The following is a 26,830-nucleotide window of genomic DNA, read 5'->3' on the forward strand; positions in this document are numbered from 1 at the left end:
ATTGAGCTGGCATTTCTGGCTTGAATGTTTTGGTGCTTATTCCCTGATGGTGACAGTCGGAGGTCAGTACACTATAGCAGCTTGCTCCCCAAAATCCCTACTGGGGATAGCAACTCTGATAGTTGCTGTGCTTGGAGTTGGAGTAGCTGCATTGTCTGTTGTAGTCAGAGTTTGAGCAGCTGCTGTACTTGACACTGGGGTTGGTGTCACTGTGTTGGTGTCCTGGGTTCAGCAGTAGCAGTCATTTTTCTCTGTCTTAGCTGGTGCAATGCTGTGTTTTAGACTTTCAGCCTGGGAATAGCGCTGATAACACCGATGTTCTTAGTTGTTGCTCAGTAATGTTTACCCTGACCAAGGACTTTCTGAGCCTCATGCTCTGCCCGAGAGGAGGGAAAGCTGGGAGGAAGCAGAGACAGGACACCTGACCCAAACTGACCAAAGAGGTATTCCATACCACAGCACATCATGCCCACTATATAAACTGGGGGCAGTTACCTAGAAGGGCTAGAACACTGCTCAGGTCGGGCTGGGTATCGGTCAGCGAGTGGTGAGCGGTTGTATCTCTTCCCTTGTTATGTCCCTTATCTTTATTATTATTGGTGGTAGCAGTAGTGGTTTGTGTTATACCTTAGTTACTGTTCCTATCTCAAACCATGGGAGTTATATTCTTTCAGTTCTTCTCCCCATCCCTCTGGGAGAGGGGGAGAAAGAAACGGGGGAGTGAGCGAGTGGCTGTGGGGTTCTGAGTTACAGGTTGGGCTTAAACCATGACAAGGTTGTATGTACAGCAGTTGCATGGTGTTGCTGAGTAGTGCAATTGTGATTATAAAGTGGGTGTTGCTCCTCCACAATAGCTCTGCATTTCAGGGTGTTGCTCCTCCACAATAGCTCTTCAGAGCCTGAAGTTTTAATAGGGACAATGCCCATAAAGCTTTTATGAGTAGGTTTTGTAAAGAACGATTTAGCAGTTACCCTCATAGTTCAGACTGGGTCCAAATCTGTTTGCAAGTAAGTAATTCTAAGTTGTATAATTGAAATATTTGAAAAGTTATTGTCCAGAGGGAAATTCAGGCCATAATTTTTATGATGAAGGAGCTACCTCCCTTGACACTCTGATACTGCTGTGTTACTGCAGCACCATAGTCTCAGGTTTTTGGGGGTGAAGGAAGGAGAGGTGTCAGGGCAGAGATCCACTCAAAGGTTTGGTCTGACATTCACCTCATGTCAGCTTCGGCTGACCCCAACCTCAGCTGGCCCTGGAAGCTATTTGCTTGAATTATGAAGTATAAAAGTACGTATGAAGTGCTGCGAATAACTCCTTATCCCTGTTTGTAGCTAGGATTTAAAGAAATACACCTGATTTTTAGCAAGGGCTTAAACGAAGCTTGCTAAACGTGAAGCTGCAGCACATTTCTACTTCCACCGTTCTCTCACACTCGTCGGGCGCTGCCGGTCCGTGCCCGCCGGTCACATCCGCATCTCAAGCCTCTTGCAGGAGTTGGACTCCGCTTACCGACCTCCGACTAGCCGTATTTTCATTCAGCCTCTCCAGAACACCCGAGCACCGCCTCCCTTAGCACGGCCCCTTACGCCTGCCAGTTCACTGCCGGCGAGGGGCTCTCGCGAGAACACGGTGATAAACAGTGCACAAAATGGCGGCGACAGGCCGGGAGACGGCGGCACGGTGAGAGCGGGGGTGCGGCGGCGTGACGGCGGCGTTGTTGTTGTTATTGCTGCTGCTGGTGCTTGCGGGTAGTGCGGTGCCACCAAGTGGTGTGGGGCGCGGAGCGGAGCGGGGCCTGCAGCACCCGGCCGCCGTTCCCGGTCCTCGCTTCCTCTCGCCTCTGGGGCTCCCTCGTCCGCCGCCGCGCTCCGGGCGGCTGCCGCTCCTCCTCAGCCTCTGCCTAGAGCGGAGTGAGTTGGGAGCGGCGGCGCTGTACGCGCGGCTGCGCGGGCCACTCGCGGAAAGGGGCACGGCTGCGCGGTGGTCGGGAGCGGCTGTCCCGTCTGTGGCATGGGCAGGGCTCCCGGAGCGGGACCGCTGCTCCACCAGAGTGACTCCGAGCGGAGCTGCTCAGGGGCTGGGCAAGGCTCAGTACTTGCCCAGCCTCACGTAGTAAGGCTGTTACACAGAATAAACAAGTGAGCGTGCTGGCCCTTTGTTTCTAGTTTCTGTATTTCATCATTATGCTTACGCACAGTCAGCTATAAGGATTTTGCTCGTTTGTGTAGTTGAGTATTTTACTGCTTTAAGGGTTATAAACGAAGTGATAAGGTAGGCAGAGCTCAGCCAAGAGCAGGAGTAGCTGTGCCTAGTTTAGGGATGAAGAGGATGAAGAGGAAACCTTTTAATCACAAGCAATTCACAGTCTGTCAGGATGTCAGAACTAGAGGGGAATTCCATCCCTGTTACAAAGAAATACATGTGAATGCTATATAAAGTTAAATGAAAGTGGATAGCTGTCACATGCAGACTCCATTTGTTCTGTTGCTGTGGTATGAGTTAAGCCCATCCTTCTCCTAAGGAGCGTGAATCCCTCATAAGGCTCCTACTTTTCAGGCCTGGTCACTGTAGCGATGTATAGTTCTGCTTCTCCAAGTTCTGTGACAGATCAGATGAATATTGCTTATTACTTGTGTCTTAATGGCCATTTACGTACCACTTGCTGGTTAAATGTTTGGAATTAAAAAAATTGCTAGCATTACTATTTTTCCTAAATGTTTCTCACACCTTAAAGTATGGAGGCTTCCCATCCATGTGCAAAACACCTTCTACACTGTCCTTTAACTCCACATTACTACATCTGTAGTCCCAGCCCTTGTTTTCTCAGGTGCCTGTGTTGTAGTAATACACATTCCACCTCAAGAAGATTTGAAAGACTTCTTTCAAGTGCAGAAACGGAATGTTTGCTCTCTGCAGTATCTCTTTTCCTTACCAGGCTTTGGCTTGGAGTTTGAATCTGATTTTCATTGTATAAAATGATGCACTTTAGCAGAATTTCTGTTTGCATCATTTCTGATTGGCAAAAAAGCTACCATGCTATTCATGAAAAATTACTAAATGAAACATAGAACAACTTTTTCCTTATTATTTCTAATAGTAACTGTAAAAGGTGTCTTTAATGTTTTTCAGGCTCTAGAGTTCCACAAACACAACTGTAATTATTTTCTTTATTGTCCTGCCTTACAGGTTGGCTTGCAATCAGCTTTGCTAATTCTTCTAGGGAGTTAACTTTGCCATCAGAAATGGAGTACAGGACTCAGCTACCACATCGCGAGTGACTGAATCCTTTTAATACAAAATGGAGAAGAAGCGGAGAAAGAAATGAGCCTGTTTACTAGGCTTTAACTCAGAAGACCATGAAATCTCAACTTGCTTTGGACAGAGCTTTAAGAAATAACCAATTGATCAGCACAGTGACAGCAACATTTACTGAAACAAAAATTAACTAGTTTATAAAGAAGAAAATTGTGGTTTGAATATATGGAATTTTTGGAATGAAACCGTTTTCTCCTGTGACCATGAAGTTTGCAAACATCTGGTTTGTTCTGGTTGTTATTTTACTCTGTGGCAAAAAACACTTCAGTACCAGACTGGAGAATTCCTCTCATGAAGCTCACTTATGTCCTGGATGTTCTCGCCTTACTTTGAAAGTGGAATTCACTTCAACAGTTGTAGAGCATGGTAATAAGAGTTAAGCAGTAAAAAAAGAAAAAAAAAACAAATCCATGAAAAGTTCGAGTGTATTTTACTGATTTGTGGTATTTGTGCAATTGTAGCATTTCGAGTTTGTGTAGAAGCATATTGTCTGCTAAATTCTCTCTATTCAAAGAGAGAAACAGGTTTTTTTCAAAGGTTCTTGGTTTAACTGGGAACAAGACTCAGAGAATAAGAGAAGGAAGAGAGGGGGAAATAAAAATGATATTAAAAATGTAAATGGAGTGTGAAGGCTCAGGTGGGCAAGCTTCCTCACTTTGGTGTGTTTAGTAGCTGTTTTCACCTAGCCAGTGGTATCGTTGAGGCTTTTTTTATGAAATGTAATCAGAAGTGGGCCTTGAAGGGGTGAGAAAGGCAAGAAATTTCTGTGGGTTTGTTCAAGAAGAGGTGTGGAAGTGTTATTGTACTTATGGAAAGATTGTGTCGATAATTATGAAGGGAGCAGATGAAAGACAAAGTGAGGTCACCGCTGGGATGGCAAAGGATAGCAATAGGATACTTTTACCCTGTGTCCAGTTGCTGACTCAGGTACCTGTAAAGTTCCTGTAGTGAAGCTCTGTGTGTCCCTGTGTGCTGACAGGCAGGATGTCAGTAGTGAAGTTCCTGCATGTAGTGAGCCAAAGACTGAATGTGGTGATGTGTGCTGGGGCTATCCTCTCTCACTGATACAAATCTGGGGCTGGACTGTTGGGACCACCTTTATTCTCTGTGTTGTAGTTAGTGTCAGTAATTTGCACTAATGGGCAATACCATGTCAAGGCTAGATTCTTTAAATCATACGTGTCAAGAGGTATATTGAATTGGCATAATGGCTTTAAGCTGACAGAAGGGAGATTTCGATTAGACATCAGGAAAAAATTCTTCCCTATGGGGGGTGGTGAGGCCCTGGCACAGGTTGCCCAAAGGAGCTGTGGCTGCCCCATTGCTGGCAGTGTTCAAGGCCAGGTTCAGTGGGGCTTGAAGCAGCCTGAGCTAGTAGAAGGTGTCCTTGCCCATGGCAGGGGGTTGGAACTGGATGAGTTTAAAGGTCACTTCCAACCCAGATCGTTCCATGATTCTGTGCTAATGAAGCAGTTTGTACTGCTGGATGTAACAGTAAGTCTGTGCTGTTTCTACTGCTCCCCTGATGTTTCACCTTTCTGTTACACGTCTGCCTTCCTTACAAAGTTTTTGGTCATATGTTGCAGCTTTCCTGATAAAAAAAAAATGAAACAACATAGTGCAGACATAAATTGCAGATTTCTAAAAGCAACAAAAATGCCTCAAATTGTGATTATTTGTTCTGGAAAAAGAAAAAAAAGTATTTGGACCTTTGTGGTGTGAATTCGTGAATAAGCTGCTTAAATATCAGTTCTGATAAGTTGTACTCTTGTTTCAGAGTATATTGTGGCTTTTAATGGATACTTCACAGCTAAAGCTAGAAGTAAATTTATTTCAAGTGCATTAAAAAGTAGTGATATTGAGAACTGGAGGATTGTACCTCGCAACAACCCAGCCACCGACTATCCCAGTGATTTTGAAGTTGTTCAGATTAATGAGAAACAGAAAGATGGAGTACTGACACTTGAAGATCACCCAAACATCAAGCGTGTAACACCTCAGCGGAAGGTCTTCCGAGCACTGAAATATTCAGAGTGTAAGTAATTTTCTGTGAGTTGCATGAGATCTGCTTCAGGGAAGTGTCTCAGCCTAATTTCAGACCATCATCTTAGCATTACACAAACGAGAAGTGGTCTACAGGTTTCCTTTACAGAAATCTACTTTTGTCTGTAAAATTGTCATACCTTTGCTAAAGTGTGGCAACAGTTCTATCTACAACACAGAAACATTTCTTTTGCAGCAGTCAGTTAACCTGAGACTGTGGACCATGAGATCTATAGTAGAGGAAACAGAAGCTTTTACTGACTTTGATTAGAGAAAATGGATACTTGCTTGTTTGAAACGTTTGTTGTTTTGCATATTTTTGATTCTGCATATTTTGTTTGTATATTTGCGTAAAATACAGTCTTTTGTGTTTTTCCTTCTACTGTTTTTTCTGTTCTTCATCCTAATTCTACATAGCTGATCCAGTGTTGCACTGCAATGAAACCAGATGGACTCAGAAGTGGCAGTCATCTCGTCCCTTGAGAAGAGCAAGTCTTTCTTTAGGTTCTGGCTTCTGGCATGCAACAGGTCGACACTCAAGCAGGCGTTTACTGAGAGCTATCCCTCGCCAAGTTGCTCAGACCTTGCAGGCAGATGTCCTCTGGCAGATGGGTTACACAGGTATGGTATTGCCTGCTGGCCTAGAATGGTCAGCTTTGTTGAGAAACAAGGGAAGTCTGAGGAGAGGCTAATTGACTCCTATGTATTAATCTCTTGTTGGGCGCCAGTTCCAGAAAGATTGAGAAATAATTTGAGACGCGTTGTATACTTACAGAGTGCTGTTCTGTGTGCATACTGAGAAATTGGTTATATTTATGATCTGTGGCTGAATTTCTGAGTTGGAATATAAATTCTGTTTGAGATCTGTAACTTACTGAGCTTGTAAATTGCATGCCGCATTAAACAAAACTTTTCTTTAATCTGATAGATTAGATTTGCTACAAAGCTGAATCAGAAAAAGCAGTGTTTTTCTGTTACAGGTGCTGGTGTAAAAGTAGCTGTGTTTGACACTGGTCTGAGTGAGAAACATCCGCATTTCAAAAATGTGAAGGAGAGAACAAACTGGACTAATGAGAGAACCTTGGATGACGGTGAGTTACTGTCCACAATTGTCCAGCTCTTCGTGACACTGGCGTGTTCTGTTTTCCATTGTAAAACTACTGCTGTGATGTTAACATCTGTTGAACCTGTGTATCTTGAGATTTCAAGCTTAATTTTATAGAGTCCTGAGCACTTAGTAGGCATACCATATCCGAAAAAGAGTGTTAATCGTAGAATCATAGAATAGTTAGGGTTGGAAAGGACCTTAAGATCATAAAGTTCCAACCCCCCTGCGATGGAATGTCCTAGGAGGCTGTTGCATAAATCTCCTTTGGATCACATGTGGCATTTCATCACAGCATTTTAAAAATGTCAAGGCAAGAAGACACTATGCAGGCATAAATACATGGTTAGAGTAGGTGGTGGCGAGAGCAAGTGCCACAAAGCTGTTCCTTCGCTTTTATGTATTCTGATATTTCCCAGTGCATGCGTATTTCCATACAGAGGGAGAGCATTTTACTTCTTTACTGTGCAGTCTCAAACTAACCACAGTTTTGGCACCTTCCTGTAAAGTTCTTCTAATCTGTATAGTTCTCATCAACAATCGTTGGGCTCATGCCCATCAACAACCAAAGAACTTTTTTATTTTCTGCGTTGTGTTTGTGTTCCTTTTTTTGTATGTTGACCTTAACTTGCCCTGACCCGTACTGCCCATATAACAGTATGCTTTCACATGTTGTTAACTTCATACAGCCTGGGTCAGTGAGTCAGTTGGCAATTTAATCTCTTTAGAGTTCAAGGTATGTGCATATCTTGCTCGGTCTTTTGTGCACCTTTGTAGATTTATCATGTATGATTTCTTTGCATTGCAGCAGCTGCTTTTGGTAGCACTTTCTATTAGTTCTGAGCCCAGATGGTTGCTGGACAGGCAGATTTGGAGTGCAGAAATATAATGGAGGCAGTTCAGTAAAGCAAAAGCTAAATTATTTTTTGAGCAGAGGAAAAAAACGTGTTTTCTTATCTCATTGTTCATAGAATTATAGAATAGTTAGGGTTAGAAGGGACCTTAAGATCATCTAGTTCCAACCCCCCTGCCATGGGCAGGGACAGCACACACTAAACTGTGTCACCCAAGGCTCTGTCCGACCTGGCCTTGAACACTGCCAGGGGTGGAGCATTCACAGCTACCTTGGCCAACCTGTTCCAGTGCCTCACAACCCTTACAGTAAAGAACTTTTTCCTTATATCTAACCTTAACTTCCCCTGTTTAAATTTGAACACATGCCCCTTGTCCTATCACTACAGTCCCTAATCCTTAATGAAATACAGTTATTGTAGAGTCAGGATAAAAATCTTTCAAGAAGTTTACATAAAAATGCATTGTCCTCATGACTTCTATTACCCAAAATAACATTTTCTTTCATGAGTGCTTTGCAGGGCTCCTGGTTTCATTGGTAGCAATCAGGAATGGATAGACTGGAGAGCTTATCACTTGGAGTTTCATCAGCTGGTTGTGTGGCTACACAGACTGGAAATTCTGGTCCCACTGAACCCAGCAGCAAAATGTGATACGGAAAGACTAGGACTGAACCCAGTGTTTGCAGTTTGTTATAAAGTCTATAGATTGACGTGATTTTTTTTTTTTTTTGTGTAGGATGTGTTGAACAGTACAAATCCTGAACAATGGGAAGGTTTGTCTTCCAGTATTTTATTTTGTTTCCTTCTTCCTGTCATAGGCTTAGGCCATGGGACTTTCGTAGCAGGTGTGATAGCCAGCATGAGAGAATGCCAGGGATTTGCTCCAAATGCAGAACTGCACATTTTTAGAGTGTTCACCAATAACCAGGTAGCTATTTTACATGTGTTTCAATTGTGCCTTTCCATATTAGTTTTGTAATAATCCTTTCCTTTGGGAATATTGCAAGTACTTATAAATGTTGACATATTTTCTTTGATAACTGGGAGGACTAAATCTTTCTATTTATAAGTGATTTATTACAAGGTGTCTTACAGTTTCCAAATCCGGTATATTTTTCATAAATAATAGATAAAAAACATAGTGTTTGAGCAATCACTCAAATGAACTGAGCACTAGAAATACTAGGAGACCGCTGACACTTTTGTGCTTTATTTTGGTGGTGTTTCTCCCCTCTGTACTCTGAAGTCCGTATGTCACGGAATCACTGGATTTTCCAATGATAGCTTTTTTTCCCCCCTCTTCTTTTTATATAGGTCTCATACACATCTTGGTTTCTGGATGCCTTTAATTATGCAATTTTAAAGAAGATAGATGTATTGAATCTAAGTATTGGTGGGCCAGACTTCATGGATCATCCATTTGTTGACAAAGTTAGTACGAGGAAATGAACTGGTTATGGTCTTTATATCCCTCGCATGAATGCTGTACTTGCAGAACTCCTTGTTTGCCACTGCTCTTGGCAGATTCTGGTGATGCTGACAGTTTCTGTGGAGTTCCATTTGCATGAGAGAAATTTTGCACACTGTACAATTATGAAAACAATATCCTTTTACAAAATACTGTATGTACTGCTAGAAGTACAGGCGACTAAGTAGGCCCTTATGGAAGAAGCTTAACTGAAATTCTTGTTTTGTTTTGGTTGTTTTTTGTTTGGTTGTTTTTTTGTTTGGTTTTTTTTTAATCTCAGTGTGGTTGATTTATTTCATGGTAAAAATATACATAGTGTGAATTTAGTAGCAAATTCTCTAAGAACAAATAGGTAAAAATGTGATAAGAATGCGTTTCAGGTTAAGAATGGAATTAGGTTTTTGACTTCTTAAAAAATAAGTGGATTGTTGATATGTCCTTCAAAAGCACTAAGGAATTTACATTTAAAAAAAGGATAAAATCTTTTTAAAGGGTAATTAAGGGATTTGAAGGTTAGAAATTCTTAATTTTTTTAATGATAACCTGCATTGAAATACAGTTTGATAGTGACTTCACTGCTCTCCCCAGATTATTACTGGAAGGGATTCAGAAGAACTGGACTTTAGCAACTGGAGTGCTTTGTTATGGATAGGAGTTTTATCTTTGGTGTAACCTGAATACAGCTATCAGCAGTGTTGCTGTTGAGGCTAGGTTATTGGTCACAAAGTTTGGAGCTTAATACTGAGTATACCAGTAAGATGTATTTTATAAATCCCAGTAAGAAAGAGAGGTTCAACTAATTGTTCGCTTATGTCAAGCTCCATGGAGTGTATACTTCTTAGAAAAGCCTCTTTCTTGATGGCAGAGCCTTACTGTAAACATTTTTGTAGGTATGGGAACTGACAGCTAACAACGTCATCATGGTCTCTGCTATTGGCAATGATGGCCCTTTGTATGGGTAAGTTTCGATGATTAGTTCAAAGGAAAGGAAATATCTTACTATATGCTTTTGGAAGTAGTTGTGTTTGGTCAGGAAGTTTTGCCTCCTATTTTCTGTATCTGTTTATAGAAAGTGACTCAGACTCTTTCTACTGTCTTTACCACTTGCTACAGTAGTCAGCAATTTGTGAAGTACTTGGCTGAGTATTTTTCACAGAAACAGTGGAAAGTCAGTAAAAGAAGAATGGTAGTACTTCCAGCTGTCATTTCCCTGTTACTTTGAGCAGGCATCTTTGGGTACTCATCTTGGGTTTAAGGAATATAGAAGGGACAAAGCCAGAATGATTTGTGGTATATTTCTAAAAATAGGTTTGTTTTGTCTTCAGGATATGTGGTTTGGTAGTTACTGAGTTAGTTATTGAGTTACTAACTGCCTGAAAAGTTGCTCCTGCATTTAAAATGTAACTGCATCACACAGGGCCAAAATTTGTTTCTGTGAAGGTTAAAAAGAGTGTCTTAACAAAAACCTGATGGCAGCATGTCCATTATCAAGATTAAACTTATGACTGTGTCTTCATTTTGGGGTTTGTTGTTTTTATGTTTTCGTCTTCCTGTCTCCCAACTTGTTCTAGGACTCTGAATAACCCTGCTGACCAGATGGATGTGATTGGAGTGGGTGGCATTGACTTTGAAGATAATATAGCTCGCTTTTCATCTAGGGGAATGACCACTTGGGTAAGACTTTTTTTTACTATGGTCAGCCACATTTGCAGCCAAAATAAAGGCCTTGGAAAGATGGCCTTTTTGAAGGGGTCATCCTGTGCAGATGATATGTGTTGGAGTAACCAGTGATAAAAGATTTCATCAAAGATCAGATAGGGATTGTAAGTCTTTAAGCAAGAAGCTTAATGTTCTTTACAGGGATTTTCATTAGCCTTGGCTAGTATTGACATTCTTCATGTATTTGTAGACTATCCAGTACCTTTTGATTTACAGTGAGGACTTGCATATGTAGTTAAGTCTGCAAAACTGGAGGCCTGTTCTTGTCCTTCCTTTAGTTTAAAAATCTTAGGATTTCCAGATGATACATCAACAAGCATGCATTTGCCTGTTGAACTGAAGTAATGGGTACCGATTTCAGATGAGGTAGCATTGTGATCTTCATTAAAGAGACTATTACATGTTTCTGTTTGTGCTGCATCTTATTCATTAGCCAGGTAGCAATGTGGTTATAATTTTGTCAGCGGCTTCATTCTTAGCATAAATACTAGAGTAATTCGCAGTAATGTTACCATTGAAACACTGAAAACTTCTCATAAGCAAATTCAGCCCTTCTTTAGGTGTTGCTATTCTGTGATGCTCAATCTCAGTTAGTTTTTTTCGTAGTTTTACTTCTGAATGGTCTGCAATTAGTTTAAGTGGCCAAATGAAGTAACCAGTATTCATTATGTATTAGAGCAATAATCCATCCATTTTGTTTCAAAGGAGCTGCCTGGAGGTTACGGTAGAGTGAAGCCTGATATTGTTACTTACGGCTCTGGAGTAAGAGGTTCTGGTATGAAAGGTGGATGCCGCTCTCTCTCGGGGACTAGCGTAGCATCTCCTGTGGTGGCAGGTGCTGTTACTTTGTTAGTGAGGTAAGACTGAAATAAAAATCTCTACAAAGATGCTGATGCAGGAGGGTCATAAAAAAGCCCTCTAAAAGAATCCACCAAATAAAACTAAATTATGTTCAGATGTAGAAAAACAAACTCAGAGGACAAAATCCTGTTTCTTCTGCCTGAGATATTACCATGTCTACCTAGCTGTAAGTTTCCCGAGAAAAAACTGAGAAATTATTTATTTGATAATAGTCTTTAAAATATACCTAGGAAGAATTTTGTCACATTTTTTAATCATTTTGAATTGCTGAGCTTCTGTCAGTAGTGCTGTAGAAGAGCAGCTGCTGAAAGTAGGCACCTGTAGCAGTTAATTATCTAGTCATAAATTTTATGGGATTTAGGGGTTTATGGCTATTATCCGGTTGCGTAGGTCATCTGTTACACACTGAAGAACTTGAAAGGAAGGTGAGTGTTGCAAAGCTGTACTTCGTGTTTGTTGTTGCTTCTACATAAGGAGATGAACCTTTTTGAGAAACATGCCAGAATTTCTAAGTCATCATCACATTTCTTCCATAAAGTGGTTTGCAAAAGATACCAGCAAGTTTCGAGACACAGAGGCTTTGATTTTCAGAATACTTTATTTAGCATTTAAAGGTAGTGTCCTGATTTTAATGACTGCTGGTAATGGATTACATTGTAATGAGATAAATTAATGCAATATTAGTTTTTAAGACAAATTTGTCAGAAACTTGTCACTCTTCTTGTCAGCTGTTCCAGTGAGATATCAAGTAATAATACGCAAATATGAACAGAAGATGTTACTTACAACAAAGTGATTTTTGATTGCATTTTCTTTACATCAAATGACTGTTAAGGCACAATGGTAAACAGGACTAGCTAGAAAGTGGAATAAAAGCCACCTAACATGATCTGTTGTTTCCTACTTCAGCACAGTTCAGAAGCGTGAAATGGTGAATCCAGCAAGTATGAAGCAAGCACTTATTGCGTCAGCACGTAGACTTCCTGGAGTCAACATGTTTGAACAAGGACATGGCAAGTTGGATCTTCTGAGAGCTTATCAGATCCTCAACAGCTACAAACCACAGGCCAGGTTAATTTTAATCCTTAATTAATGATAGACTATAATCTGCTTTATTTCTCAAAGAGCAGGTGATGCATGTGTAACTCAGTTGAGCAGTCTGTGCTTACGCAACAAGGAACTAGTACAGGTTTTAGGTAATCCTAAAGTGTGAATTTAGATAGCATAATGGATTGAAAGTCGAGTATTTTCTGCAGTTTAGGGGATGAAGTGTGAGAGCTAAATTTTCTTTCTCTTCTAGACTCAGATGTTATGAATAATGTAACCTAGAACACAATGGAAAAGTATTTAAACTTTAGAGAATAAGAACATTCTCACAGTGCTGAAAAGTGGTTTTTGTGTGTGAAATTTTTTTCACAAAACATAAAAAAAAATTAGAGTGGAAGAGAGGAAGATTTTGGGGCAAATTTGGTAAGCAAGGTGGGAAATCTTGCTAGAGTAACTATGGCATGTTTTATCTGTTCTTTTTTTTTCCATTGTTATGTATAGTGGCATGTTCTGAGTTTTGGGTTTGGTTTGGAGTTTTTCGGTTGGTTGGTTTTGGTTTTGTGGGGTTTTTTTTGGGTTGTTATTTTTATATTTTTTTTTCAATTTTACCTCACCCTGTAGTTTGAGTCCAAGCTATATTGACCTGACGGAATGTCCCTACATGTGGCCCTATTGTTCTCAGCCCATATACTATGGAGGGATGCCAACCATTGTTAATGTTACTATCCTTAATGGTATGGGAGTCACTGGGAGAATTGTAGACAAGGTAAGACTTAACATTGTTCCAAGTCCTGACTATTCACGTTGCTTAAGCATTTATGAATTTCACAAAGCAGATTTCTCTACTGCTGAGAGGAAAAGATGCAAAATGTTTGATTTTCAAGGACGCACCCTGACTAGTAAGATTTGTCAACATGACCTGTCTGCAAGTTTTCAAGCAATGCATTGGTTTCTGGGACGTGCAGCGTTTTGTCTGTGTAAAACCAGTTTGGATTGACAGGTGCTTAGAGAGTACGAAGAAATCTCTGATAGTGTTTAAAATCTTCTGGAAAGACTTTTCTTATCTGTGTTGTTTTGTTGTGTTTTGTTTTTTGTTGTGTTTTTTGTTTTTGTTTTTGTTTTTTTTGTGGTCTGAAGCATAAGCAGTCTCAGTAAAGACATTCCAGATCATGTTTCTTCCATAGGTCAAAATGACCTGAATGTATTGACTTAACCAAGGTGTGCTGCAGAACCTGTTCTTTTACACCACTGAAGTTGAGTGTGTTGGTTAACTAGAGAGATTTTTAATTGTATTTTTTTTTAATTAAGATTTGTGTAAGTTTAAATGTAGAACACATTTGGGAATTCATGCCAGTTAAATAAGGCACCTATCCCAGAGCTCCAGCCAGTGTACACAAACTTAATTCCAACATTTTGTTGTGAATCCTGAGGTCTGTTTTAGCTTAACTCTTACATTAAAGAGTGTTACAGCTCTTGCCCAACATCATTAGCTTGTGGTAGTGCACACAGCTGATGTAATTTGCTTGTGTCTGTTATAGCATTAAGTCTCTTTATTACTGAAAGGAAATTTCGTGTTCTTAGCAATAAATTTTTGCACAGCACCCCAAAACATTAAAACAGGTACACTTAGGCAGCATGCTGTTCAGATAGCTTCTTAGAGAGCCTTGCCACTGAAAAGCCTGTAGTCTGCATCGTTAAGGCTGTCATGATTAGGTTAATTCACTGACATACCACCAATCTTTTGGGCTTTGTGGTCATTCAAAAATTTGACATAATCTTCAGAAAAGCTAAGATTTGTTGTTTCTTTGTGCAGAATGTGCAAAAATTAGTGCCTGCCAATACTGTTCTGCCAATGTTTTGTATTTTCCATTTCACAGCCAGACTGGCAACCCTATCTCCCGCAAAATGGGGATAATATTGAAGTGGCTTTTTCCTATTCCCCTGTGTTGTGGCCCTGGTCTGGATACTTAGCAATTTCTGTCTCTGTAGCAAAGAAAGCAGCGTCTTGGGAGGGCATTGCTCAAGGTCATGTTATGATCACAGTATCATCCCCTGCAGAAAATGAAGTAAGTTCTGCACATACTGGTTTTTCTGTATTAATATTAAAACTGCTTCCCAATGTATAAGTACCTTCTTTTAAGGGGTTGCTCTGGTCCCATCATTTTAAGTGTAGGTTAGACTGGGGTTAGGAAATTGAAGAATACGGATCATGATCTTTATAGTTGAGGGTAGGATTAACCTGCAAATTCAATATGCTTTAGAATCAAAAAACCTCACTTAGAAACTGTCTTCATAATTTCACCTGTTTACTGTGAAGTATAAATAATGTGTTCTGATAAGAGATTACTTTAACATTTCTTCTGGAACCATGCTTAATTGCTCCTGAGAAGTTTTTAATGTTTTGAACGATTGAACCAGATTGTAGTTGTAACATTTTAAGTATTTTATGTTCTGAGAGTAAATATTAATGTTGAGTGCAGAAAAATTGCAATGGTGATTTAAGGCAAAAGTCATCTCTCTTGTCTCCAGAACTGGTACTGGTGACTGAAAGTAGATTTGATACCTCCATTTTACTGGTCTTTTACAATCCACAATTAACTGGTGAATGTTTCTGTGGGGGGAAAAGGATTTCACTGTATTTTGTTCTGTCCTTCAGTCTAAGAATGGTGCAGAGCAGACTTCAACGGTGAAGCTTCCAATAAAAGTGAAGATAATTCCTACTCCACCTCGTAGTAAGCGAGTCCTTTGGGATCAATATCACAATCTTCGCTATCCCCCAGGGTACTTCCCCAGGGATAACTTGAGGATGAAGAATGATCCATTAGATTGGTATTTATCTCAGATTGTATAAAAATTCCTTGATTTTGTATTAATGATATGGGTTAACTTTACTGAATGCCGGAGTACTCTGGCCTTATTCAGTGTGGCATGGGATTAGTTTTTCTAGGAAATCCATGAAAAGTGCTTGGAGCCAGCATGCCTTTAGTTCAGGATTTTTGCTGTGCTCTATGGTTTTATTCACGTGAAATGAAAAGCTTTTAAAATGCAGATTGAAGACAGTGAGGTTTTTGTTTGGCTTTCAAAGTGCAGCATTTTTCTTTTCTGCCGTGATTTCTCCCAGGAAGTTAAGCGAGGCACTTTATTAGCCACTTCAGCATTCACCTATCAAAAAAAAACCAAACCCATGAGAAGTTTTAAATACTAAATCCTAAAGAAGAAAGTGGGAATGGCTTAAGCTGAGAGAGACTAGATTTAGACAAGACATTAGGAAGAAATTCTTCACTATGACACTGGCACAGGTTTCCCAGACAAGCTGTGGCTGCCCCAGCCCTGACAGTGTTCAAAGCCATGCTGGATGGGGCTTGGAGCAACCTGGTGTAATGGAAGGTGTCCCTGCCCATTGCAAGGGGTTGGAACTGGATAAGCTTAAAGGTTTCTTCCAACCCAAACCAGTCTACAGTTGTATGAGACCTCTTGTCTGTTAAGGGAGGCTGTCTTTGAAGCAGGGAGAGGCTTGGCTGCCCTGTTGTCTTTCATAGATGGAGAGGGAAAGCATCCATAGGAAGAGTCGCGCAACACTGAATAAGGATTAATTGGGTCAGTGACCAAGTCGTAGGCTTTGGAAAGGTATTTGGGCCATACAGGTATGGCAAATGGACAGAAACACTCTGCTGAATTTCAGTAACTATTTACAGGTGGTCCTATGAGTTTCTTCCAGTTAGTAGTTAAAATTGTTCTTACTGGCTTTTGCAAGGAGGAAGTCCTATGAAGAGCATGTGGCTTTAATGCAAGAGTGTTTCTCTGTGGGGCAGTGCAAACATGTGAATTGTGCTTTGTAAGGAACATGCTCAGTTCCTAGCTTTGACTCTTCTTTGTAAGACTCAGAACCAGTGTCATTTGCGAATAATTTTGCAAAGAGGAGATAGCTCTTGGAAAACTACTGGTTTTCATTTGAGAAAAATGGACCCTTTAGAAAGGAAACTAGTAAATAATCTATAATTAGAGGATTTACATTGCTGCATGCCAGATTTAAATGTTTTCAACGCTTTTCTCTTTTCCTAAGGAATGGTGATCATATCCATACAAACTTCAGGGACATGTACCAGCACCTAAGGAGCATGGGGTACTTTGTTGAGGTTCTTGGTTCCCCATTTACATGTTTTGATGCCAGTCAGTATGGTAAGCATGAGCTAATTACCTTGTTGTCCATACTGTTAACTCCTTCCTAAAACGGCTTTGGTTTTGGAAGACCAAGAATGTTGCAGGAATGCAAAGAAAAATCCTCATGATAGTACAAAAATATAACAGTGGGTGTGCTTATTTACGTGCTGATATTTAGTCGTATAAAGCGTTGCTGCAGATGGTTGGGAGCCTAATACAGTTAGGGCAGTTTTCTACCTTTGTCCTGAAAAAAAATGAGAGGGAAAGCCTACCTCTGAGTGGGATAAAAGACCCTCTGTATTCAGTCACACAAAGACAGAACTGTACTTGCCAAAATATTTTGGCATAGTCAGAGTGAAGCATGATGTTGTCCTGGGTTCAGCAGTAGCAGTCATTTTTCTCCTTCGTAGTAAGCTGGTGCAGTGCTGTGTTTTTGACTTTCAGCCTGGGAGCAACACTTAGAACAAGGACTTTCCCAGTCTCATGCTCTGCCAGGGAGGAGGGGTCTACTAAACTGCTGCTGTAGTTTTCAAGGCCTGAATGAAACAAAGCTTCAGAATAATTGTTTACCTCCTGCAAGCCTGCTGTAGGAAGTGGAGTTGTTCAAGGAGGAGTGCATGTAGTTCAGTTTGGATCAGCAGTGAATCTTCTGATTGTCCTGTATCACAGTTTGGCTGAGCTTATGGAGCATGAATAGCAGTAATGTTACAGCAAGCAGCCTGGTCATCTCTTGGTTTTGCTTTTACACACAGGCACTTTACTGATGGTGGACAGTGAGGAAGAGTATTTTCCTGAAGAGATCACCAAGCTGAGGAGGGATATTGATAATGGACTTTCACTTATAGTGTTTAGTGACTGGTACAACACATCTGTGATGAGAAAAGTCAAGTTTTATGATGAAAACACAAGGTACTGATTTGTGTCAATTCTGTGGGGAATAAAATGCCGTAAGATTGTCATTTTATGCACGTGTTACTCTAAAAATCCCGGACGTGATACACTGCAAGATGTGATAAGCTTCAGCTTAAGGACAGTAGCTCTGTTTTGTCATGATCACATTGGCCCTCTTGGTAATATAATCTTCAAGTCAGGAAAAAACATTTACAGTGAAAGGAAGTAAGAAATTGGACACTGACAAATTAAAATGGCTGTTTTTTCACTTTAAGGGATCAAAACAGAAATTGTACATTGCAAACAATATTGCTAGGTTGTGCATCCATTGTTGAAATTACTCCAGTGTATCACATAAAGTGAAAATATGCAATATGTCACCCCTGGTGGTAGATAGCCTCATAGTTACTGAAGTTATCAGCCTGTTCCCTGTTAAGCTAGAAAAATCTGTTCTGTAGTTTGTCAGCAAGTAGTATTTTGCTTTGTTAGAAAAATGAGAAGCAGATCACATGTCGGTTTTGTGTCATGTAAACAAAGAGCCTAAGACTGATTTTTTTCCTAGCAAATTGAAGTTTTCTATGGAACTAAAATGCCCGGAGAACTTTACATTTGTATTATTTAAGTTCTGCTCAGAAGCACTGGTGTCAAAGAGAGACAGCTGCTCATGTGTCCCTGGAGTTATATAAAATGTAGTTCATTATTTAAGTGACTTCAACAAAGTCTGCTTGTGGGAAGGCACATGATTTTTCCTCATACAAACTCTAGGAGCATATTCTGTATACTAATAACCTGTGTTATGCTGTCATTTGCACAGACAGTGGTGGATGCCGGATACTGGAGGTGCCAATATACCAGCTCTCAATGATCTGCTTTCTGTCTGGAATATGGCCTTCAGTGATGGGCTCTATGAAGGTGATTTTAGCATGGCAAATCATGAAAGTGAGTACTGGAGTCCATCTCCTGTGCAGGCTACAACAGTGTGCTGTTTAGAATTGAGTTTTCTGTGAGAGTGAGATTGAGCAAGTATCAAGAGAACCACTCAGATTCAGTGAAGAGGGTCTCATAATCTGTTTTAAGCATGCTTAAAATTGCTTCCTTTGTAGACTGTATGTGAAACATTTTCAGGTCAGATAATGAATGTCCTCAGTTTAGACTTGTATTCCAGTATTCCCGGTGCTGACGCTCTGAAGAGTATTGCTGGGGTCTGTTTTTATCTGGACTTTAAATATTAGCTATGAACATGAAACCTTTGGTTTTAATTTTGCAGTTAAATAGAAATTTGAAATTTTGGAGGAAGAAAATTGATAAGGACCTTGTCCTTGGAATATGACACCTTAAACCTGCAGTACAGCATCCTGTTTTATGAATTCCTGTTGTTGAAATCTTTGAATTGTTCCTCATGAAATTAGTATGTTTGATTAGTTTCAAGTTCAGACTAGAAACTTTTTTGTGGTTAGACCACAGGTCTGTGGTCTTACAGTTTTCTGACTTTCTAAATCTAGCCAATCTTTCTTTTTATCTCACCAAGTCACTTGATGCTTTCATTCCATCGTTTTGTTCCCAAATCTCTTGGTCTTCTGACTGGTTCATTCAGAAAGTATATGTGAAAAGAAAATTGATTGAAGGAGTCAGGTTCTCTGTAGTATAAATGATGACTGTTAATGTGAAATACTACATTTCTCACTCTATTTGATTAAGCTTTTCAGTTTAAAAAGTATAATGTCAATCTGCTAAATGGCAGCATTTGAAAGCAGTGTCTAAAGGTGAACTTGCAAAAGCTGTGCTTAGAAATGTTTTCTCTGTGAATACACATATTGATCAAAATATGCAGATTTAGAGCAGTGTTCCTGGGTACGTTTTCTTCTGTGCTTAACAGCTCACTGAAATATGGTGGGAAGGGAGGGAGTGTCATTTTTAGTCTAAACTGCAATTTTGTGATGTCTTTCAGTGAATTATGCATCAGGATGCAGTATTGCAAAGTTTCCAGAAGATGGCATTGTCATTGCACAAACTTTTAAGGATCAAGGCATGTGCTTCCTTGTCTTTTTTTCTGTGTTTTAAGTAGAACTTTGGCATCAATGCACAAGCAGGGTTACAAAGTCTAAAGGTGTAAGGTACAAGTGGCAGGTTTACAGGATTTGTCTTGCAGTTGCTGGTTACAGAGGGACAGATGTTGTCATTCATGGAATGTCTGTTCTCTTTTGTTAGTTCCATAGTAGATTTTCTTGTAGGAATAGGCAAGCATGGCAGCAAAGTAAGCTGACAAACAGCAGGATGCAGTGTGATGGCTGATTCTTAAGTTACTGTGTCCTATAGAATTCTGCAGAAGGACTAAAACAACATGAAGCAGTTTGTAAGGCAGAAGGTTATGATTTTAAACCTGTGGCTGAAAATGTTAGGATTTTTCATTTGACCATGTTGAAGATAATCCAGGTTGTGAGGTTATCTTCTCCATCAGAGGAGGAAAAACATGAATACGGTAGGAAACTTCACAATCAGGGTCTTGGAGCAGTTTCATTTTTGTCAAACATCATGGGGGTTTTGAAAACATTTTGCATAAGTGTATGACATGAAGAGTAGCATAGCTGCAACTGTAAGTTTGCACTGTAGGCTAAGTTGACTTACGGGTAAATTGATGTTGTTGCTTTGCAGGCTATGAAATTTATTTGTGCTTTGCTTTAGGTCTTGAAGTTTTAAAGCAGGAGACTGCTATAGTTGAGAATGTCCCTATTTTGGGACTTTACCAAGTTCCTTCTGAAGGCAGTGGCAGGATTGTTTTGTACGGCGACTCTAACTGCTTGGATGACAGCCATCGACAGAAAGGTGTGTAAGCTTCGACATGCAAGAAGTTACTGTCTTAAGCTGATAACTGTCCTATGGGGCTTTTAGAGCTCCCATCTGTATCTGAAGTAGCTTTTTCTAGGGACTCTAAATATTCCTAACTGTGGATTCACCTCACTTCTGCAGAGCTGTGCTGAAAATGCTGTAAAGAGCAATTACAGTAGAAGAGTGCCCCCCCCCCCCCCAGTTAAATAACCCTCTGATAGATGGGACCATTCCGTTCCCTATAGGCCCCTTCCCTATTTTTCTGTTCCACAAGCTTTGGGTGTGGGGCTGATTTTGAGGTGCGATTTTTTGCAGGGTGGGGGAGAGAGGAGGATTGTTGGTTGGTTGGGGATTTTTTGCTTCTTTGGGGTATTTTTGCTCCACATACTTAATGTTGTGAAAAGGCCATTAGGGCATCTCTTCATTTTTTCCCCGGCTGTATTTTCAGAATGTTCATGTAGTACAATGGATCTTACGTTTTGCATTTGCTCGTCAGTGTGCCTTGTTTCCTGTGAGGATTTATGGTAATGTTCAACATTTTGGTTGTGTTACTATTTTCAGGCTATTCTACTTTGACACAAACCAGCTGGTGTAAATGTCAAAAAGTAGGGATATCTCTCTGAGTTTTCAGTGGTTTTTTTTGCAACTCCAGGTAGCAAGTGTGTGAGTTGTGTGTGATTCCTGTGACTTCTGGAGAAGCCATTCTCTCTGCCTACACACTGTGGTTGGTCCTTAGAAAACCATTCTTCTAGCACTTTATCTGATGTGACTTTTCAAAGTTTTAAGAGATTGATTGGGTTTCTCATGACACATAAAGCACAAGCTGGTAGATCTGTGGCTTTAGAGGCCAAAGATAATCCAGTATGTGAGTGAGATCTTTTTCTGCATTTCCACTGAATGTAATGTTCAGACTGAATTCTCCTTTTGGGATGAAAAGTACATTTATAAATCTTTGTCACCAGCATTTTAAAATATTGGGTTATATCATCCATTCCTTGCCTAATTTATTTAACACTTGAGTCCCTTAGCTCTTGCTTAGGGGAGCTCTCTGTCTATACCTCATTTCTTTGTCTCCCTAATATTTTCTTTTTATTTGAAAGCTTTCTGGTTTCTCCTTATCTGTCTTTGGGTGAGTTCTAGTGAGCTGCATGTCGGTACCTTGTGTGCTTGCTGTAGGTTATTGAAAGCACTTAATGTAAGAGAATATAATGCAGCTTTAAATTAAGTAACAGAAAACAGTGCTTTGTGAGCTCCTTAATGCTGTTAAATTCAGTGTGACCTGTAAAGCAAGAAAAAGTGAAAGGTCCTAAAGAAATCCTTTAAAATTAGCTTTTAAATTGTGAAGCAGGAGCTATGTCTCCTATGTCGAGACATCGGTGGCTTTGACTGAATTAAATTCCTAACATTAGTGAATGTAAGTCCTTAAAATCTGATTGACCTCTTTAAAAATCAAAGGTGAGGGTTTAAGGGACACCAGGATTATGAAGATTAACACCCATTCCCAGCCAGCTGCTCCTGGGGGGAGAAGTTCTGAGAAAAATAGTTTGCTGTGTAGTTGAAATAGCCAATAAGGCACTGTCCTACTCCTGCAACTGGAAGTTTTAGAGAGTTGTGATGTTAACCGGCTGAAATGCTTAGAGGTAGCTCTGGGTAAGGTAGTAGTAATTTGGGAGAGAATCAAAATGAGGGAATGAGGGTTCATGTGCTGTTAAAAGTGCAAGGGAAAACCATGATCAAGTATATTGTGGCATTGATTCCCAGCCTACTTTGTACCACAGCTGCTGTAGGTACTGCTTTTGCTGTAGCTGAGGTATAGCCAGAGCCTTTCATTTATTGGGGTTTTTTTTAAGCTTGGAAAAGTAATTGAGTCATAACATTCCACTGAGAACACTACCTTGTTCTTACTTCTATTTGCAAGGTATTTATTTTGTTCTGTATTCTCTGTTTTCCTCTTAAAAAAGATATCAGAAGCTCTCAGATTCCTGTGTTTCTACACTAAAAAAATTTTGGAATTTTTGTAAAGTGTGATTTTTGTAGTGACTTGGATGGCCTTGCACAACCTGGTATTCGAGACCTGTTGTCTTATGTCATACTCTCCAAAAGAGCCTGATTTATACATGAAAGAAGGCATTTTATGACAGAACACACTGGGTTTGCATTTATGAATTGTTGTGGGAGTGTTGGGTATGTGTTGAAAGTTGCATGTTTCAGAAATTGGGCCTAGAACTTAAGCAGGAGAAAAGTAAGACCCAAAAATACTGACTGTGCTTCTAAATGTCATTAGAGCCTTCTCAACAGAAAGATAAGCCAGCTTAAATATGGCATAATGCGTATCCTGTTTTGGGGTTTGGGGCTTTGAAATCCACAGATTGCTTTTGGCTCCTGGATTCCCTCCTGCAGTACACTTCTTATGGCGTGACACCGCCAAGTCTCAGCCATTCCGAAAACAGACAGCGCCCGCCATCAGGAGCAGGCTACTCTCTCCCCGAGCGGATGGAAGGTGAGGTCCTTCATTACCAAGCAACTGAGAGAGCATCAGAGCGGAATTTAGGAAGACTCAGGCAGACTGAGTTACATGCTGATAAGGTTAGATTGGTGTGAGCTCTACAATGTCGTGTTGTTTTAGTAGAAGGGAGCATTTATTGTAGAGGTTTGTTGTGATATAGTTATCATTCAACTGAAGAAAATGTTCTGTGCATAGAGGAGTTTTCAGATACCTAGTTCTGCTGGGGAGCATTCTAGTTACTTGCTACAGAGTATGGATAAAGTATTCAGTCTTGTTTCACGTGCTGCCAGCAAAACCTGGATTGCCTGTCACTGTAAGTGCAGTTTTACTGTTCTGTTAAGGTACCCTTTGGTTAATTCTAACCCAGATTTAGCTATGAGTCGTCATTACTGTAAAGAGCCCCTGGTTTGACAGCAGCATTGTTTAGCTGGAGTGAATGTTGGTAACTCTTATCCTACCAGTCATTTGGTAACCCAGTATGTCTCTTCTGTGAGTTGCAGGTAACCATCTGCATCGATACTCAAAGGTGCTCGAGGCTCACTTGGGAGACCCTAAACCCAGGGCCCTTCCTGCTTGTCCTCACCTTTCCTGGGCCAAACCGCAGCCTTTGAATGAAACTGCCCCCAGGTTAGTATATGTCTGTCTTATAGTTACACAAGAAGTCTTGTGTTTGAGTTCAGCTGAAAAATTATTTGTTCCATCTGCTTTTGAAAGGGACAGCTGGAATGCCTTTCCTAGAGAATCACCAGATTGCCAAGAGGAAATTAATGCCTCTTCAGTGAATAATTCTGACTCACCTTATTGCTACAGTATGAAAGTGGGGGGTTTTAAAAATATCACAAGTCACTGTTGTGATTGAGTGATCCCAGCTTAAAGTGAATGGTCTTGCAGTCCATTGTCCATTGTCACTGCATGCCTCTGAAGTAGTTTTCTGAAGCAGCTTCTTGGACAGCTTGCCTAACTCTGCCTGCTGGTTGTATCATTTGTCAAGTCACTTGTAAGCATATAGCCTGTATTAGTCTGCTGAGCTGCTAGCGGTTACTTTTGGTAGTCTGTGTGCAAGAGACTTGTTAGCAAATAGTTGCCAATCCAAGTGTGAGACTGTGGCATCTGAATTTAGCTTTGGAGGCCTGCAAACTGCAGAACCTTTAGAATGGGTCTTTTGAGTCCGAACCATTGAGTTATTTGTAGGCTCTGACTATCACTTTCTCTGTATGTTTCTGCAAAATTCCTTGCATTACTTAAGTAAGTGGGCAGATAACTCTGTCTCTAAATTGTTTCTAGCAACCTTTGGAAACATCAGAAGTTACTGTCAATTGACCTCGATAAAGTGGCTTTGCCCAGTTTTCGACAGAACCGACCCCAAGTGAGGCCATTGTCCCCTGGAGAAAGCGGTGCATGGGATATTCCTGGAGGTAAATATTGAAAAGTTTGAAAGCCACTGTTTTGTTTTGCTTTTTGTATAAGCTTTGAAAAAACAAACAGCACAGTCAGAAGAGAGGCCGTATGTTTATTTTCAGTTGTGAAAAACTTGCCAATAATATTGTGGCTATGTTGTAACAACCTAAGAGAAATAGTTTTGCATGTGAATAGTTTATTCAGAAGCATGTGTGACATACTGAGAGGAAGATTTTGATGGGTGATTTTTGGGTTGTTGAGGTTTGTTTTGGTGCTGTTTAGACTGACAGGTGTCTGCAGCAGTCCCTGTCCTTAGGAGCTGTGGCTGGGTATCTCCTGCTAATTAAAATTCCGTGTGTCAGTGCACAAGAGCAAAGTTCAGAAGAGTTTGAATAGTGCCTTGGGCAAGGTGTTATACTAACAAATGATGACGAGCACTTGAAACAGATTTAAATCTAATGGTGGGCTGCTGTCCTGTGCAAGCTTGGCACTGCAGGTCCTGCTGGAAGCAGTGTGAAAGCCTCACATGAAAGCTGCTAGGCCAAAAGATACCTGCGAAAACAAAGCGTCTGGTTCTGTAGCTCATTCTCATCATCTACATGCATAGTTGCTGGAGCAAGCGCTCAATCAGTTTTCTTATAGCATCGGGATTTGGTGTGATTTGTAGAAATTAGTGATAAAATCATGGTCAAATGTTTGATCACCCTTCTAATGCAGAACAGACGATTGTTGTTGCAGGGGAAATCTGGGTTATACTTTCATGTGCCCAAATAAGTAGAGGTGGAAATGCTTTTCTGTAATATTTGCATCCTTATTTTTGGTAATCAGTCTGCAGTTGTTAATCTCCCTGTCTGAGACGTAATCTGATTAATAGCTGTTTTGTCTTTGAACAGGAGTTACTATTGGGTCTTTTGGTAGATGGTGCTAACACTGTGAAGACATTGTCGTTCATGTGGTCACTAGTCACTTCCAAACCTCTTTGCCTTTCTAGGTATAATGCCTGGCCGATACAACCAGGACGTAGGACAGACTATTCCAGTCTTTGCTTTTCTTGGTGCCATGGTGGTTCTGGCGTTCTTTGTGGTACAGATCAACAAAGCAAAGAGCAGGCCAAAGAGACGGAAACCACGAGTGAAGCGACCCCAGCTCATGCAGCAGGTTCACCCACCAAAGACGCCTTCGGTGTGAAAGCTCTTGCTTGCCAAAGATGACCTCCTTGTACCAGCTGCTTTCCTGGGCCATCCATGGTCCCCAGTGAAAGTGCTGGTCGTGTTAGTGGTCCACACGTGACATCATCTCATAGTCTTTGGTTGAGTAAATAAAAGGACCTCAGTTGATCGTCTGTACGTAAAACAGCAGCTTTGAGCAGCCAAAGCCACCAAAGACTTGAATACAGTTTAAATGGCTGCTTAGTCACTACATATCCCAAGAGGGGCGAAAACAGACCTTTTTTTTTTAAGCTGACCAAACGAAAATTTATTTGTTTAGAGGCTATTTTCTATATTTATTTTTGGGGAGGGTGGGGGGAAAAGTCACTTTAAGGACCTCTGCTAAGGAAAAAGTGCATTTTTTTGGATGGAATGTAATTTTCTAGAACGGTATTATGCTGAAGAGTAACGTGCACCATGACAGGAGGGAAGGGGATGAGGTAGACCAGTATAAACCAGTGAGACATACTCCTGCAGTTTATTTTTATAATGCCAACTACCATGATGTTTTTGTAATTTTTGGTCACGATTTCACCGTTGTTGGTGAAGCAGATTTTCAATAAATATGTTATCTATATGAAGCAAAGACATGTGCTGCCTGGCTCTGCTTTCCACTGCCGGTCACAGAGAGCAAGTTGCAGTCCAGGCTGCAGGCTTTCCTTTGGAGCACAACCTGGGGAGTGATGCAAACGGCACTGGCCCCTCAGCAAGCACAGAAGAAACTTGTGTGGATGGCACTAACAGCATAGTGTGGTATGTCACAAAGCCAAAACCCTTGTCTCCTTTTGTTTGTCCTGCTTCAAAGCTTACAACTGATCAGAGATGATCGGAGGAAGGTCAGACTCATCAAAGATGCTCCAAGGCCTGGAGCATTCTGGAGAGAGGCTGAGAGACCTGGGCTTGTTCAGCCTGGAGAAGATAAGGCTCCGAGAGACCTTAGAGCAGCTCCCAGTGCCTAAAGGGGCTACAAGAAACCTGGAGAGGGGCTTTTAACAAGGGCCTGTAGGGACAGGACAAGGAGGAATGGCTTTGAATTGGAAGAGGGTAGATTTAGATAAGGTATTAGGAAGTTCTTCATTATGAGGGTGGTGAGACACTGGCACAGGTTGCCCAGAGAAGCTGTGGCTGCTCTGTCCTAGGCAGAGTTCAAGGCAGTGCGCCATCCCTGACAGTATTGGATAGGGCTTGGAGCAGTCTCGTCTAGTGGAAGGTGTCCCTGCTTGTGGCAGGGGGTTGGAACTATGTGAGTATTTAAGACCCCTTCCAGCCTAAACTAGTCTATGATTCTGTGATTTGTTGCAGGTTTAAATAAGGATGCCCTTATTTAAAGGCACAAGTTGCCCCTGACCATGCAATGTTGGTTAACATTACCATCACTGAAATAGCTTTTCTCGTTTGCAGTGAAGCTGCAAGGTTTCCCTGAC

General features: G+C 40.7%; 1 protein-coding gene across 3 annotated transcripts; it reads left to right on the top strand.

Moving 5' to 3' along the window:
- The first annotated feature begins 1,557 nt into the window (after positions 1-1,557).
- Positions 1,558-25,992, top strand: MBTPS1 (membrane bound transcription factor peptidase, site 1). 3 transcript variants are annotated; one of them, XM_061344064.1, is made up of 23 exons: positions 1,559-1,684; positions 3,191-3,685; positions 5,097-5,354; positions 5,780-5,983; positions 6,343-6,453; positions 8,140-8,249; positions 8,636-8,752; positions 9,680-9,747; positions 10,361-10,463; positions 11,214-11,365; positions 12,279-12,440; positions 13,038-13,182; positions 14,294-14,482; positions 15,073-15,245; positions 16,480-16,595; positions 17,330-17,486; positions 18,283-18,407; positions 19,417-19,494; positions 20,151-20,291; positions 22,663-22,794; positions 23,295-23,427; positions 24,085-24,215; positions 25,190-25,992. In XM_061344064.1, exons 2-23 carry the CDS (start codon positions 3,499-3,501, stop codon positions 25,384-25,386), a joined length of 3,189 nt encoding a protein of 1,062 aa, XP_061200048.1. In that variant the 5' UTR covers positions 1,559-1,684; positions 3,191-3,498; the 3' UTR covers positions 25,387-25,992. The 3 variants fall into 3 exon arrangements, with proteins under 3 accessions (XP_061200050.1, XP_061200048.1, XP_061200049.1); XM_061344065.1 differs by having other exon boundaries at positions 23,301-23,427; XM_061344066.1 differs by lacking the exon at positions 25,190-25,992 and having other exon boundaries at positions 1,558-1,684; positions 22,663-22,880.
- The last annotated feature ends 838 nt before the right edge of the window (positions 25,993-26,830 follow it).

This window comes from Neopsephotus bourkii, unplaced genomic scaffold (genome assembly GCF_033783945.1).
Source record: "Neopsephotus bourkii isolate Nb327-2 ecotype Australia unplaced genomic scaffold, CSIRO-AGI_Nbou_v1 NB_1863, whole genome shotgun sequence".
NCBI lineage: Eukaryota > Metazoa > Chordata > Aves > Psittaciformes > Psittacidae > Neopsephotus > Neopsephotus bourkii.

Excerpts from the sequence above, each read along its gene's own strand:
- MBTPS1 (XM_061344064.1), top strand. The coding sequence starts at position 3,499 with ATGAAACCGTTTTCTCCTGTGACCATGAAGTTTGCAAACATCTGGTTT. Across the intron at positions 5,355-5,779 it reads AGCACTGAAATATTCAGAGT|CTGATCCAGTGTTGCACTGC; the intron begins GTAAGTAATTTT and ends AATTCTACATAG. Across the intron at positions 20,292-22,662 it reads TGACAGCCATCGACAGAAAG|ATTGCTTTTGGCTCCTGGAT; the intron begins GTGTGTAAGCTT and ends TGAAATCCACAG.